Here is a 16,710-nt window from a genome sequence, read left to right as displayed (position 1 = left end):
GCCAGAGAGTGCCAACACTCTGCTCTTACCTGAGGCCTGGCAGAAGCTGAAGCCAGCAGAGGACGTGGTGGTGGTGACAGCAGCAGTGCTCCCAAACACAGATCCCCCCTGCCCAAAGCCAGAGCTCTGCCCAAACACAGGAGGGCTGCTCTGCCCAAAGAGCACCCCCCCTGTGCTGGCTGGCTGCCCAAAGGAGAAGGAGCTGGCACTGTTGGTGCTGGCTGAGGCTCCAAAAACATTCCCACTGCTCGAGGCTGCTGTGGAAGCTGCTGGCTGGCCAAAGGCTGGCATTGTCCCAAAGCCAGACTGGCTGAAGGTAAAGCCACTTGAAGAACTGCTTGCAGGCTGTCCAAAGACTGGTGCTTGCCCAAAGGCTGGCTGGCCAAAGCCTCCCGTGGTGGTGGTGCCAAAAGCAGAAGCACCAAAGGCTGAGGTGGCAGCCTGGGTGGTGGCAGTGGCCGTGGACAGAGTGCTGGTGGTGAGCTGCCCAAAGGGAGAGGATGCTGTGGTACCTGCTGGGAGCTGTCCAAAAACTGGGGGTGTGGAAGGAGTGGCAGCAGCTTCTCCAGCAGGCTGGGTAAATGCTGAGCCAGAAGAGCTGGAACTCGGTGGCTGAGAGAACACTGAGGAGCCTGCAGACGTGGGGGCAAACACAGAGGCACCAACAGCTGCACTCTGCACACCTGTAGTAACATCAGAGGTAGCAGCCAGAGCACCTGTGGCTTCTGCAGGAGAGGCAGGAGAGGCAACACTTGCTGTGGAGGTTGCTGCTGACACATTCTGATCTGCAGGGGTGGCTGTGGAGACAGCAGGAGGCACTGGGGCCTTCAGATCACTGGTGGAGGTGGGAGCAGCCACGGGCTCAGGGGCAGGAGGTGCCACTGTGGTCCCAGAGCCCTCTGGGACGGTGTCCCCAGCTGTGGCCTGGGGTAAGGCTGGCTCTTTGAGTGGCTCTGAGAGCTGTGCCTGGGGCTGTGGCACTGCAGCTGAAGATCCAGCTGCTCCAGCTTCGTTTTCAGATGGTTTTTCTGAGCCTGGTGGTAATTTGGCATCCCCTGCAGACTTACTGGAAGTTGCAGCAGGGACAGCAGTTTGTGATGAACTTGGGAAACCTCCAAAGGAGAGGGATGTCGAAGCAGGGAGAGTAGAAGGGGCAGGGGTGGAAGTGCTCATACTGTTTGTTTGCTGAATGCCAAATGAAAAGGTGGGTTTGCTGCCACCAGAGCTTCCAAGATTAAACACCCCAGAAGAGCCTGTGTTGGTTAACTGGACGTTGCCAAAGAGACTGCCCGTGGCACTGGTGCTGATGGACAGGGGTGCTGTGCCAGCTGATGTGACTGAGGTTGAAGCAGCTTCTCCAGCTTTTCCTAAAGTCAGGGGAGCAGTAAAACTAAACCCAGAAGATATTGTAGACACTTTAGTTGACTGTGTTCCTGCAGCACTGGTGGATGGTGCTTTACTGGTGGTCTTGGCATTATCATCTACTTGACCAACCCGTAGTCCTGAGAAGCTCCCAAGAGTTTCCCCAGCTAGGTTGCCCTGAAACAAGTGATCTCCTGGTTTGGATGGAGCAATATCCAACTTGCCAGAGGTTGTGGGGGGAGCAGAAGATGATGTTGCAGCAGCTTTGGTTGACTGGGAGCCATCTGCTGAGGAGCTACTTCCTACTACACCTCCTGGAGCACCTGCTGGTTTGTGGGACCCAAACACAAAGGAGGAGGCCTCAGGAATTGCTCCAAGTTTGGAACTCCCAGCAAACAAAAATGAGTCTGGCTGGGCTGATTCTTTTGCAGGAGCTGTCAGTGAGAGAGACAGAGGAAACAAATTGAGTTAAGGCATGCAAAGCTCATTTATCATTCTTGCAATAATGGTCCGTTTTAGTGCTTCACAGACTGTCAGTGCTCCTGCCTCAAAGCTATAAAGCCTCTGTCCATCAGGTAACTGCAGCCTTCACATCCATTCAGGACACAACAGTGACACCTGAAGCCTTTACAGCCAGGGTGGCAGTGACAAACACTGCTAGTGTCACATCACAGCCTCCACTTAACCATCCTTTCCTCTGAGAACAGACAACTCCAGCCTTTGGCTCCCATTTCTTTTTCAACAGTTTGATAAAAACATGAAAGACCTGGTTATTACAGATCATTTTCTACTGACACCACTCTCACCTCTTCTTACTTGGTTCAGGTAAAAAAATTCCTGACATTTACTACAGCACTTTCTTTTTAAACCAATGGCTCAGAACAGTAAAGGTCATAAAAATACTTTCTAACACTTGAAGAGTTTTCCACAGAATCAAATCTTTCTTTACCAATTCAGTTATTTATAGACCACCAACCAGTTTTGATACAGCTTGTTTTCAGCTTTGAAAAACTAGAGAAAAACTCTCAAAGGTAATTGCCTGCCCTCCATTTCTAACCTACACTGCTGTCCAACAGGGTGAAACTGTTAGTTTTAAGGGAGACTGAGCTAGTTTTATTTAATGTACTGTCATTTCATTTCTGTGCACCAAATTCTGACCAGAAAACACTTCACTGGTGTTTGGACAAAGAACAGGAAATCTTCATGGAGCTCAAACAACAAAGAGCAAAAGTTTCTTACCAGATCTGGTATTATCTTTGTGTTTTCCTCTATATTAAGTATATTTAAGTGACTGACATTCAATAATGTAGCTTTATTTTCCTCCTGAGGCCCTGAAATTACATTCTGTAGTTCTTTCATTATCAATTAGAGAGACAGAGGTGCTCCTACCAGCTCACAGAACAGAGTGAAGTACCTGCCCTCACACAATGCTGTGGTTTACAAGTCTGCCTCCTGTACCTCCCACTCCTGCTTCATCTCTGTTATTTACCTAAGCTTTTATGTTCATCTCCAAATTTTAAGCCCAGCTCATTCTCTCTGCTTAACATCAAGAGTGTCAGTAAGATTACTGTAGCTGTGATGTCTAAGGATAGAAACAAGCCAAGATTTGTAAGAAGAGGTGATATCTTTTATCAGAGGAACCAACAACATTGGGAGCAAATTTTCTGACTGTATGATCTCATCTGCAAGACTGAAATTAAAGGCAGAAAGCTTCAAAAATATTACAAAGCAGATTTTATCAGTTCCCTTTGATGAGACTCAACAAGGATCTACCTACGGCATGGAAAATCAGCCTCTGTATTGTCACTTCAATTTTGGAAGCAACACAAAGCCATTCCAAGCACTTCCCTCTGATTACTAAATGCTCAGTGGATAACAGTTCTATGTCAGTCCACCTCAGCAAACTTAAATCTACAGATTAAAAACAGCAGAGGAAATGACTACAGATGTTACCCTTTCCATAAACTAGTGCCTCCTAAATGCTCTTGGCAACAAATATTTTGCTTAATTGATGGGTGGGTGGCCCAGATTTCTGTGTATTACAGGGGAGAACCCAGCATGTGTATGAAATGTTAGTGCAATTTCAGTAATAGAAGTGCAACACACAACAAGAACCACATGGATTAGGAAGAGTAAACACTCTGTTAAGAGGGAAGAGATGCTGTTTGCACAACTCTCCCAGACTAACCTTGAGAGGGAGCGAGGCTGGCAGGCGCCTGTGATGAAGCAGCTGATGTGACACCACCAAAATTAAATACAGGCCTAGGAGGAGAGGGGAGAAAGGGAAAGAATGACTTAGCTCAAAGTGCTGAAATTTCCAACCATATGATGAGCACAACTCAGAGGCTCAGGTTTCCAGTACAGACTTGCACAAAGCCAGGCACACGGGAACAGTTTCTCCAAGGATTAACAGCAAGAGAGAAGCATACACACACACTGTGCTCCATTTGTTCCCTCTCTGAAAAGGCCTCTAGAGGGTTAAAGAGAGTCAGGGTTCAAAGTTCTTTTGACCCCCCTCATCCTTCCATGTTCTTTCCTTTCTGTGGTGTATTTCTTCCTCATGCACCAAAACCTGATGGATTTGGGTGAGAGGAAAAACCACAGAGGTAACTAGAGTTTGAAAGAGGTAAAAGGGAAGAATCAGTGCATGTGCAGAAGGGAATGACTGGATACAACCATCCATCAAAAAGGAGATCACTCATAGCAAGACAAAAATGAGAAGTTATCATGACTATTTTACACTGAAAATATTTTGTCTTGCAAAAATACTGTGATCTTTCATAATGAGTCTTGCAGAGATCTCCATTCCCTGAGGCTTTTTAAGCTTTCTCTGATTCTCAAAGACCAGCTGCTGATACAGAAGTCAGGCCATGGGACTAAGACATCACTGACAACAGCACTGTATTTAGCATATGGTTTACACACTGAGGCACTGCACATGGGACAAAGGGAGGGTTGTTTGCTTTTTGAATCTGAATTTCCATCACTCAAAAGGACTCTTTTAGCCCTCTGAAGAGCCCAGCAAGGCATTTGGGTAGTATTCACTTTAAAAAAGTGCAGAGAAATGGGTAAGACTGGAAGAAAGCACCCATTTGAATGTGTGTATTCTGAAATACTTAATGTTGCCAACTTCACAGAGAAATTCACTTGAGTGGTAGACCAGTAAACATGCAGAACTTCAAACAATCATTCCTAAGGAATTATCCCTCTCCCCTAAACATAAGATATAACCAAATAAACATTTTTGCTATCCCTGAAATTCCATAAGAAAGATTTCAGAGTAACTGTATGTTCATAACATGTGCCTTGCTTTGTGTTATTGTTATGTAACAGATATCACCAGATGGCTTGGGGCCCCTCTTGTCACCTTCATGAACTGATTACTTTTCCAAGTCAAAACACAAAATTTGTTCTGCTGTATTAAAATGAAGAAGTAATTCAGTGAGTGTGACCATCAGTACATATTTCAAGTCCTAACAGGGAATTTGTTTATCAGTAGATAAAACCCAAAAGTAAGCCAGTCATCCTTTACTCTTGATACACTGAAAATTCTCAGAGCAACATGATATTGAGTCAAAATCTCAAAGACCTTCACTCAGGCTTCCACAAACAAGGTCTTCAAAGGACTCTGGTACAACCCCTGCCCTCCCAGTCTAACATTGCAGGTGCCATTTTACAGTTCTGCACAGCTTGTAGGCAACACCTGCTGTAACAGCCAAAACTCATATTTAATGTCAACCACAAAGAAATTTAATGTTCATACAGACCCTGCAGAAGAAAACAAGGACGTTTTGTTAAGCTGTGAAGTTGTTGCTTGTACTGATGTCACAGCAGAAGAAACAGCTGTAACTGTTTTTACTGTCCCTTGTCCTGTAAGTTACAAGAACAACAAATAAATATACTTTTAAAATAAATATACAAATTAAAAAAAAAATAAACAAGGCATCCTGTCATCTATCTATTAGAAAAGCAGGGATTAGCTTGCACACACAGTCTATAATTTAATAAATTTCTAATAAAAAGGAAGTGCTATCAAATTCAGGGGCTGACATTTTCAATAAACCAAAATTTAAGAAGCATTTGCCAAGTCAAATATGATTCCTAGCTATTTTTACTGCTTCCTACCCCTGGCTAAGAGGCAACCTACATCCACGGATTAAAGGCAAAAGACCAACAGAGATGGATTGCAGACATTTATGCAAGAGGCTTATAAAACCATGCCCAATGCAAGCATTATTGTCTAATACACATTAAAAATCAATTGCTTCCTTCCCCTAATGTTTCCTCTTTCCCTGTTAAGTTGTAAACTGAGCACTCCTTTCTTTGCAAGCTTCCCAACTCTATGAGACTGATCCCTGTGTCTGAAGAGGATCTGAAGTTGGTCCTACAGCTCAATGTTCAATAGATCCAGCACAGGAATTAGATCAAGCTTGTTCAGGTACTCCTATAATGCTATGTGGCTAAAAATCAAATCAGCACATTTAAAATCAGTAGGATTTTAATGTTTTAAAAATGCGATCTGCTTTTAATTTGCTGTCAAACCACAGTAGCCTTGTGGAAGATGTGCTTTCAGCATTCCCTGATAAGAGTTACAAGCCCTGAGTGCACGCTGAACAAGGAATTGTGTCACTAAATTCTAGATGCAGGAGCAGACAAAACACAGGGAGAGTAGAAAACCATGCTCCTGTACTTCTGTACCCTCATTTTTACAAATTCTTCCCTTCAAGACTGGCACAGCAACCTCTCAGTGGAGCCAAATCTGTTCTCAGTATTCTCATTCCCTGGACTGTGCACCCTGACATCTTGCAAGAGACATCCAGGCCTTATTTCCAGCTTACCTGAGATCTTGTTGCCTGATGATGTTGGAGCAGCTGTGGATGCCATAGGAGAGGGTGCACACACAGAGGAAGGTGGAGTCTGGCTCTTCATTGAGCTTGTGAGAGATGTCTAAAAACACAGCACCACCTCAGGTCAGTGAAGTCTGTCCATTATCAAAGGTCTTTCTGACTTTGGTTTGCTATTATCAGAGTCATGCAGTGACTTAAGAATAAAATAGAGGTGGGTGGCTGCAGCACTTAGAAGAGCTCTGCACTCTTGGGCCCATTATGTCTTGACACTTAAATAGAGGGTCAGTCCTCAGCTTTTTCAACAAGCCAGCAAGCCTCTGTGGGCAGCAGCTCAATGATTTCAGAGGACAAAGACTTCTGCATTGGGGTTTTTTGATGCATAGATATAAACCCCAGCAGCTTGTCAACTATTAAGCAATATTTTCAGTAGAACAGCAGGGTAATAAAGAACTCTCTCCCTTGTTTTCCTGTAACTTTCTTTTTTTTTTGTGTGAAATTTAGTTGTAGCTACCTAACACAGCTTCCTTTGCTGTTAGCTGCAACCATCACTGCAGCAAGGCTGTGGCCATTAGAAAGCTGCACATCTTCAGAAGTGAGAAAAGACAAGACATAACATAAGATATGCCTGACATCACGCTGTCAAGGTCACAGATACAGAAATAGTTTGTCAAGAATGCAGGGCAAGCTATGAAAATGAAACCCCCAAACTCTGCTGAGCATGCCCAGGTAAGTATTCCACAGGGAAAGGGCTCTGTATCAAAATACCTGCTTAGCTTGATTTGTAGCAACAGTTGCCAAAACTTGATGGACTGCCTGGGCTGCAGAGTGAGGTACAGATGATCTTAAAAAAAAAAAAAAAATTAAACAATTATATGAATAACTAGTCTGAAAGAGGATTTCCTCTCCTCTCAGAAAGCCCAGCTCCCAGAAGCCTTGAACAACAGCCACTATTAAAGATTCCACACACAACTCCAAAAGAACAAATCTGATTAGAGAATAAACCTCTTAAATGAATCAGCCACATTTAACAAAGGAAGTCTGTAAATGTGTTTAAACCTCTAGACTGAAATGATCAAGTCTTCTCCAGACACTCTTGTCTCTGAACAGAGTCAGGGCTTTCTATTTTACAGGGAGTTGATGAAAAATCAGCAGGTAAGGGGATTACAATTTTATGCCTAGTGGATAACAAATTTAAGCAGCTTCCTCCACAATGTGGAGTCCAGACACGTACATGCAATACTTAGAAATGCTGAGTAAGTTGGGAGGGGGTGGAGGGAGCATTTCCTGTCTTTGAAGTGCACTATAAACACTGACAAAGTCATGGAAAGAACTGTGATAAAATTAATCTATATTCTACATTGTAAATTTGGTATTTTTGACCATGAAATACAAACCCCCAGACAATTGCTGCAGAATGGCAGCACCTCATGGGCTGCAGGATCTGACCTTGGCACTGTGGGGCACCAACAAATCAAATCAAGGCAACTTGGGAACAGCCAACCAGCTCTGGCATCTCAAGGCTGTGGCCCACCAGGTTCAGAAGCTTCACTGGCCAATACCAGAAGATTTCAGAAGCTTAAACTAAACCATGATTGCATTCTCTTGGCGGCAAAGCCCAGCTTTCTTACCCAGGCAGGTTCTTTCCATCTTGACTTGGACAAGAAGTTCCCTAAGGCAATAACCAATCTCTGGCTGAGGCTGCAAATCCCAGACAGTGAGCAAATTTGGGCATCCAAAGCTGTCTGTCTGCTAAAGCATGAGGATTCCCAAACTGCATTTACTGTTTGGTCAGCTGCAGGCCAATTCACAGGAGTTTTCTACCATATTCTAAAGGAAGAGGACACAGATATGACACATTTTGCATTTGGTCTTGGATATGGTTTTGTGCCTTGAACAGCTTTGCTTTACTAGAAAGTCCTTCCTTTCAGCCATGAGTACTCTCTCTACATTGCCTGGCCTGGATTTGCCCTCTGCCCAAAGCAAAAGTACAGCAAACAATGAAAACTTCAAGATTAACACTGGAAAAAGTTGGTGTTGGGATGGTGCAGCTGTACATTTCCAGCTTATGCTGAACAAAACAGAAAACAACAGAAAGTCTGCGAAATTCATGAGAGGGTGGGACTTGATCTCAACATCACTTGACAATGCTGTGAAAATGCTCAGTTTGGCTTCAGTTGAGGAGAAAGGATTATTTTTTCACTGAAAACCGGACTGGGACCACCAACACACCCAGTCATAGGCCACTGAACAACTGGTAACAACTGAAAAATCATTCCTGCTTACCAACCAAAGAGTGTGCTGTGGCAGCAAAAGGCAGCCAGGATGTCTGAAGCAGCAAAAAGTGGTGAATTAACTTTGCTGGGTGAATGCTCTTCATTTCAGTGCTGAATCTGACTGGCAAGCATGGCTCATTTGGGTAGAATTTTTAGAAAGTACATTTTTATGAGGTCAGCTATAAAGTAAAACTGTAGAAAAAGCCTCCAAGATATCAAGCTAGCTGGTGCTCTATAAATTAGAGATATCAATCAATACTGACAATCTAAAACTACTTGAAAGTAAGACAGGTCTTTAAGTACAGTTTAACTGAAAACCAGTCCCATTACAGACTGCTCACTCACAATCTTCTCTGTGCACAGCCAGTACTTTCTACTTTTTTTCATCATAGTTCTGATGAAACAGAGGGTGGAAAACTCTTCCTGGTCACAACATTACAGCAAAAAAATTCCCAAGTAGAGCTGTCTACAAATTTGACTTTCAAAATATGTAGCGATTCCCCTCCCCACTCCAGTTTATCACTTTTAGGAAGAAATAAAATAGCAAAAAGCACCCAAGCTGTTTCTCAATTAAAATCCAAAAGAAAGCATGAAATAAATCTCAAGGTCTCCAGTTGAGTACCACCACTGTAAGACTGCTCCCTTTCTAAAAAGCTGAATCAAAGGAATTCCACCTTTTTTTTTTTACAGTGAAAAGTAAACACACAAATGTGTGAAAGCCAGCGGTGATGCAACAATAGCAATTGTTCCAGGAGCTGCACATACAGTTATATGGATAAAGCATTTGTAATTCCATATATAATCAGAGATATGTGGTGAATTTATCCCTCTTCTTGCAGTAAGCCCAACTTTGCACAGACTTCTCAGTACTGCCCTGAACTGGCCATGCACTGCCCTGGTCTTAAGCAACAGCATGAACTTCAAGTTAAGACAGTTCCAAGGTCATTACAATGACAGGGAAAAAGCTTAGTCCTAGGCTGGTGACAGAGCCTGGTGATAAGGAAGAAATCTCTGGAATGAGCTGAGCTGGCTGCTGTCTGCAGGAAGCAGAGTAGGGAAGCCAAGTGTTAGAGCTAACTCACAAGAAATGGTAACAAATTCAAGGTTAAATACCAGAAGTCAATGTTCCTAGTTTACTCCTGAGGAAGAGCACTGCAGCTCTGAAAGGTTCCAAAGGGACTGACCCCCAGTGACACCCAACCCTTCAGTCAAAATTCTGGTGTCAAAACATTTGAGACAAGTTTCCAGAAAAGCCAGAGCACAGCTCTCCCTCCCTTCAGGGGGTGAATGTGGGAACAGACAGAAGAGGCATAACTCCAGAGAAGGTTCTCTCAGCAAAGGATGACAAAGTAGAAGGAAAACATCTGGACAGCCTGAAGTCACAGACCACACTCAGTGACAGAGGGCTGCAATTCCCTCACTGAAAGAGGTAGAATAGAGGTAGTGATTTGAGAGATACCAGGGCCAAATTTCATATTAGCAGTTAAACCACTGAATCCCAAAAGCAGAGGATGCACATAAACGCATTTCACAGACAAATGGAGAAGGAGGTTAATACTGGTCTCATCATTTGTTCAGGACAAGCCTTTAGCAATTCCTTGAATGACCTGCTAAGATCTTTCCTTCTTTCAACACACAAACCCAATACTCTTGTCTAAATGCACCCACTTCAGGTCTTACACAGGCAGACTCAGTAAAACACTGCTACTGCTCCCCACTGGCAGATGTGCTCCAGTGCAAATGCTACCAAAGGGCACCAGAAAGAGAGGCAGCACTCACTCACCCTATAACTGCAGAGACTGCACTGCTGGACAGTGCACCAGACTTGAGTTCTCGAACGTTCACCACCTGAGGAACATTCTTCAGAGTTGATTCAGTCAAGGAGGTGCTCACAGCTTGAAGGAAAAGGAAAAAAACAAGACAAAAAAAAAAAAAAAAAAAAAAAAAAAAAAAAAAAAAAAACAAACCAAACAAAAAAAACCAGATGTAAAGAAAAACTCTATATTAAGCATTTCATTTCATTCAGTATGGCCTGAATAATTCCAAGAAGGTCCATCCAAGATTTCAGAACATATATAGTGTACCTGGCCTGAAATATCTGGAACCTCAGATTTCATTAAGGACAAAAGTGGGCAGCAATCTATATAGTTGGTACATTTTTTGTTTGCTGAGCAAATCTAATTATTGTGAACTCTCTCTTACCAACATTGTAACATTTTCTGTTAACAGAAATAGGAGTTTCTCAGGTATTCTGTACCAGCAGCTTACAGGAAAAAGGAAGACAAAGGAACACTCGATAGCTCAGAGGTGCAACAACTACAGATGTGTGCCACATTTTGTTTGATGATCTCCTCCTTTGAGAGCACTAAATCCCTGTGAAAGCCCCACTGAGCTGCTCAGAGGTCACTTGGGCAATTAGCCATCCTTTTACCTGGGGACTGGTTAGCAGCCATCTGCCTCTGCAGAGCTGCAGCAGCAGCTGCTTGTGGTGCTGGAACAGTGACAGTGGGAACAGGGGCTCCATGCTTCACAGTCTTTGTTGCAAGCATTGTACTGTCTGCCCCTTGTGGGATGATTCTGTTTGAAGATGCAGGCACTAAAAATAAAACAAATTAACAAAAGTATTAGTTAAATGTTTCTCTATAAATCAGGGAGTCTTTGGAAGCCTTTGCTGAGCTGCAGTTCCTCTAAGTACACAGCTTCCTTCTGACAGGACTCATGTGCAGGCCATTCAAACAATCAACACAATCTGTCCCTGGCAGATTTTGGTATATCCCAAGGAATTTAGTCAGTCTCAATAGATGTAATTTCAATACACTAGAGGATTTCCAATTTGCTGTAACAGACACTTCTGCTGACACCTTATTTCTCTCTCTGGCTGCAGAGATTAAAGAAACCTCTCTTGCACAAGGAAAACTGAATGTATGCAAATGCAGCTCTTAGTGAGACTTGCTGGGCTCAGACCTCCTAACCCTGGCCACAGATGCAGCAGTACTCCAGCTTCTTAGGCTTTGGGCAATATTTTAGGTCACTGAAATTTGAAAGAAGCAGGCTATCACAAAAACACAAGCAGTGAGTCAAGGTGTTTTAGTGCCTTTAGCTCAAGTTCATGAGGTTACAAAGCCCCTCTGTTACTGCTCCTGGGAACCTGGCAAAGTAAATCTGTACCCTGCAATCTCATTTCTCCAGGGCCTGAAGCACTGGCAATGGATAACACAGTAGTTAAAGCTACTCACAAGACCACATTGAGAAGAGACACTGCAAACACAACTCACACAAAGTACCCAGGGAGAGGTGCTGTTTCCCAAAGGATGGAGACTGAGCCATCAAGCCAGGCTGGACTGAGGGAGTTCGGACCACGGGAGCATGACGAGGGACCTGGACTGGGGCAGCCTCTTCTTCCTGGTCCACTGCTTGGGAATCATCATTCTCCAGTGACTGGGAAACTGAGGATGTTGAGCTGACTTCATCCAAATCTTCATAATATCTTGTGGACAAGAAGGCAGATCGGGACAAACTTGCTGCAACATCAAAACCAAAATTCAGTATTACGTTGAGGGAACCATCCAGTGTAACAGCCATGACAAATGCACCCTAGGACAGTCACCTATTGGCTTGTTGAACTCATACATTTAAGATTTGACTTCTTAACTGCCTGCAAAGGCAGCCTTCAACCAGACAGCAACTGAAGGCAAGTCCTTCTGAGAGCAGATGGGAGAACAGGAAAGGAGAAGTAGGGGCTGAGTAGTCAAATGCTAATTTCAGGTCTCAGTCCCACAGCAAGTAAGTCACCCTCCCAGAAAGAGTGAGACTTTATAGAAGTGACTATAGAAGCATATCAGACTTCTATAGTCACTGAAGTCTTACCTGGAGCTGTAGACCTAATTGGTGGAGTTTTCCTCTTGGCTAGAAAATTCCTCAGCTGTGCCTGCTTCACTGGGGATAACTTAGCTGGAAAATGGAAGGCAGTTATTAGTCTACAGTCAAACTGCAAGTAAAAAAAAAAGGTAATTCACATTTATGGCAGGAAGAAAGAATAAATTACCAGGTGCTTTGGGCAGAGGTTTTGCATGTGATTTCAAAGTGGTTTTCATCAAATCGTTGCGCAGGCTTTCAAGGTCACTGTCAAAACTGGGACAAGGCAGAGCAGTGAAAAAACAGCAGCAGAAAAAAGAAGCCAACCAAAGCAGGAACAAAACTGGGCCAAAGTAGCCACTAGAACCACTGGCATATTTAGAAGAACAATTGGCTCCTCTAGATACTGTGTGATGCACCTTTAACTATTTTGGAAACTTCAATTCTTCCCCTGAAGTCAGACAGACAATCAGCAGTATCTCAGCCTGGAGGCTCAATTATCCCATTTACTAAAAAACTCGTTAAAACTTTTAGGGGAAATTTCTGCTAAGTATCACACAATGTCCACGAATACAACCAATGAACTTCTGTATTACCTGGGCATGGTTTAGTATAATCTTCAGAACATCCTGTCCTCCCATACCATGCCCACAAAACATCATTGTCTGGAGGATGCACATTACTGGGGGCAAGAGAGAGGGAGGAATTCATGTTTCACACACCTCTGAGCACTGTTGAGAGGTGAATCACTGGGAACACTCCACTGAGATGTCTGGTTGTAGAGGCGCAGCTGCTGCAGGCTGTTCACCAGGTGGTTCAGCCTCTTCCTCTGCTGGTTGATGATTTCCCGGTTGTTTGCCAGGGTGTTGAACAAAGTCTCTCGCTCAGGGACTATCAGACGCCTGCAGAGAGCAGACCAAGAGACAGGGGTAAGGATCATTCTGTGCATCTGGGGCACAGGCAGCAAGCAAACACCAATGGTTTGGTGGTTCTGGCTACTGAAACTCAAGGTCAATCTCCAAAGCAGTTCAGTTCATTTCAAATACAGATTTCTCCTTTGAATGTGCAGTTTATTCCTTTAGCTCATTTGCTTTAAGATGCTTTATCTATTAGAAAGGTTTAATTAGCTGCCATCAATGAATTTCTGCAAAACTCAGTTTGTTTCTACAAGCACTATTTACACCGTACAGAGACACAACAAGCTTATAACATGTACGAAGCCAGAGAGTCTGAACCTATGGCTCCCATTAGGTGTCTGAGACAAGCTTCACTTGCAGATCCCTCCAAAAAAAAAATCATACTTTTAAATAGAAAAAGGTCTTTGTCTGTTAATTATAGACTAATTCCCAATTCACAGATGTAGTTCTGTACTCCAGTTCCTTACTTCTGCTTTCTCTTCTGTTCCAGGTGCCGGTCCCACTCCAAATCCAGGACGTCGTTCACATCCTGAACAGCAAACTTCACGTACTGGTGCAAGCGCCGGATTTCCTGCCATGAAAAATAAAGAGCTTTCAATTCATTTCAGATATTTCAGGTGAAGAAGATGGAAGACTCTTTGGGCTCATTCAGTCCAAGCCATAGAATACTTGCCTGTATTTCTGCCTGGAGAGTTTTGCCAGCACAACAGAACCCAACACGGTGAAAATTTATGTAACAATCAATAGGGTACACATTGTCCAGGGTTTGCCCTGGACATTTCACCTCAGCTCTCAACTAAGAGAAATACTGTCCATAATTATTTGCAAAACACTGCCAGGTCTTTACAAAAAGGATTTTACAAACCCCAGGCATTATACAAAACAATTCTTATTTCAAATGCCACTTCCAGAGCATGAGTCATTTGGTCCCATCTTACAACACTGAAACTTCTAACAATTATAAGTGATCAAAGCTTTGCAGGCTGCTCACACGGCTCTAGAATATCAGCATTCACAGACTATGATTCATGAAAGCACTCACAAATGCTTACACCTCCCACAGTAAGGCAAGGAATTAATTTGACTTTTATAGGTAGGAAAATAAAAGTAAGTAAAAAGCAAGGACAGAGAGTAAAGTGACTTATCCATGACCACACAGCTGCACAACTGCAGCTATGCAAGAGACCTCTGGCCCCAAGCTCTGCTCCCTAAACAAACCCAAAGCTCAATCTCATTCCTGAGATCCCTCCTGCCTGGCATGGCACAGCCCTGGCTTGAACTCCAACCTTGTAAAACGGAAATGGGAACTGCAGCTGGTTTCAGCTCATCTCAAGAGAATGCTCACCTAAATACAATGAAGCAACCAAGGAACACAGCTTGAGAAGAATTCCACTGTAAATGCTCTCAAGACACAGCATGGAATTCTAGTGGGACCTCTCCAACCTGAAAGCAAACCCAGTCCTGCTGTGGGCTTCGTGTTAAACACTGCCAAGCCCAGGTTTCCTTTCCCCAGCATCCACATGGCAGCAACTCTCTGGATACCAAACTGGTAGAGCTGGACATCCGAAAAGTCTCAGGGTATTGAAAACTTCATGAAAACTAAGACACAAAGCTGCCTAAGGGAGCTTTTCTCACCCAGGAGAATGGGGATGATGCAGACTAAGCAAAATTTCAGAGTCAGCACACAGCTTTCTCAAAGCAAACTTCCACAAAGTTGACCCAAAAGCTCTCTCATTCCATTCAAATCCACTTCCACTTCTCTCCTACTATGTTCTACTTTCCTCATGGTCCTTTCTCTACACAGTGAAACACATACTTCAAGATTATCATCTCTCTGAAGTCACAAGCTTAAGCTTCAAATGTCACAGCGACATGCTGGACATCAAAGCAGCAATTAAGACTGTGAATCAATCAACAGAATCCAGGTGAAGATTAGAGATCAGACTTAAAAGAAATTACTTTGTGTCAGCTGATTTCCAATAACTACATGCATGGTCTTGATACTTAATGCCACAAAGATGACATTCAATTATGCCTTCAACCTGCCAGTCAAACCTCTTGAGGGGAACTTATCAGTGTATAAAAGACCAAGTATCATTTGTAGGGCACATTCACTCTATTTTGCTTAGGGTTAAATAGCCTTCATCACCAGAGCTGCAACAAAAAGTGCTTCACCCCTACTTTCTTTCTTGTCTTTGAAAGCTTCTTTATGTACTGCTGGTTATTTTCCTTTGTGCCCCAGCTTTCAGAATATCATTAAGCTTTATGCTCCACCATCCATGAAATTAACCACACAATTCTGTAAGTCATAATAAATCATCAAATCGTTCCACAAGGCACTTGCTGAAGATAAAAATAATTCTAAGAACTCTTCTATAAAGTGTAGGAAAAAAACCAACACTCTTTTAACTAAATCCCTGAGCAAACACTACAGGCTGAGAAGGAACAGGATGTCAAGAGTCACATTCTAAGATTAGAAGACTTAGATCTCAGGTGAACTACATCCCCTTCAGGAGGAGTTTTGAATCATCACTGCAAATGGCAACAACAGAGAGGAGCTTCAGGAGAGGATTTCCAGCAGCTCTTGCAAACTCAAGGAAACCAAAGCTCCCCACACATTTACTAGACTATTTACTGAAACAGCAAATACTTAGGGCAGAACAAGAATGCTAGGAACTTGCACACACAAGCCTAAGTTTTATTTGATTTAAAGCTCTCTATCAGAAGTTGGCTGACATGATTCATACCTGAAGCTGTGCTTCACTCTTGGGATCCAAGGGTTTCTTATAGAGCAAGTGTAAATACCCCGAGCTACGATTCTGTTCGTTCTGTTCTTTAGCCTCTTCTACCCCTGCAAATCCCTCCAGCAGGGCTGTCTTCAGAATACTGATATCTCCATGAAGTGACTGCAAAGTGAAAAGATGGGACAAGGTTCAAGGTAACATTTTCTACTGCCATTTCTAGCACAAGGGCTCCTGCAAGCATCTATCTGTCTAAAAGCACAAAGGCAAATGCCAGGTGTTCCCTCTACAGTTCAGGTGTAGAGGTTTAGGAGGAATATCAGGTGAGGAACAGTCACTGCTGGTTCACAGTTTGAAGACAGCCTGCTCACCTCTGTTGTCTCCTTAATTTCCAAGAGGAAGGTGTGAAGATCCTCTGACTCAGTCCTCAGCAGCTTCATTTCCTCTGGAGTCCCAACTTGGAAACAGGCTTTGGAAGTCCTGGCCTTCAGCTCCTCCATCTCCTTTTGGAAATGTGCAATCTGCAAGGCCAAGTGGAAGAAAGGGCAGCCACTGAAAACACAGCAGGGACTGGAACAAATGTCTCAGCTCTTGGACCATGCCTCAACTACACCATAAACACTGGTCACTTTGCAGCCAAAGCAGGAAATTCTTCTTGAACATTAACAGGAAAGAATACTCCATCTTCTCAGCACAATGACTGAAGATGACTGAA

The 16,710-nt window shown here is 43.4% G+C and overlaps 1 protein-coding gene across 3 annotated transcripts in view; it reads right to left on the bottom strand.

Annotated features, from left to right (window-relative positions):
• NUP214 (nucleoporin 214) overlaps nt 1-16,710 on the bottom strand; it is a 39,317-nt gene that overhangs the window by 11,017 nt on the left and 11,590 nt on the right. For 2 of the 3 annotated variants that reach the window (XM_058038213.1, XM_058038214.1), the window contains exons 16-29: nt 16,367-16,516; nt 16,002-16,160; nt 13,722-13,825; nt 13,060-13,239; nt 12,528-12,613; nt 12,350-12,433; nt 11,758-12,003; nt 10,914-11,078; nt 10,266-10,377; nt 6,975-7,050; nt 6,201-6,309; nt 5,130-5,232; nt 3,551-3,624; nt 30-1,796 (exon numbers count right to left, since the gene is read on the bottom strand). In XM_058038213.1, coding sequence (XP_057894196.1) covers nt 30-1,796; nt 3,551-3,624; nt 5,130-5,232; nt 6,201-6,309; nt 6,975-7,050; nt 10,266-10,377; nt 10,914-11,078; nt 11,758-12,003; nt 12,350-12,433; nt 12,528-12,613; nt 13,060-13,239; nt 13,722-13,825; nt 16,002-16,160; nt 16,367-16,516 — 3,415 coding nt within the window. The remainder of the gene's footprint in view (nt 1-29; nt 1,797-3,550; nt 3,625-5,129; nt 5,233-6,200; nt 6,310-6,974; nt 7,051-10,265; nt 10,378-10,913; nt 11,079-11,757; nt 12,004-12,349; nt 12,434-12,527; nt 12,614-13,059; nt 13,240-13,721; nt 13,826-16,001; nt 16,161-16,366; nt 16,517-16,710) is intronic. The other variant, XM_058038215.1, reaches the window with a different exon arrangement.

This window comes from Melospiza georgiana, chromosome 20 (genome assembly GCF_028018845.1).
Source record: "Melospiza georgiana isolate bMelGeo1 chromosome 20, bMelGeo1.pri, whole genome shotgun sequence".
NCBI lineage: Eukaryota > Metazoa > Chordata > Aves > Passeriformes > Passerellidae > Melospiza > Melospiza georgiana.
Note: the sequence above shows the minus strand (reverse complement) of the source record. Positions and strands in the feature narration are given on the sequence as shown.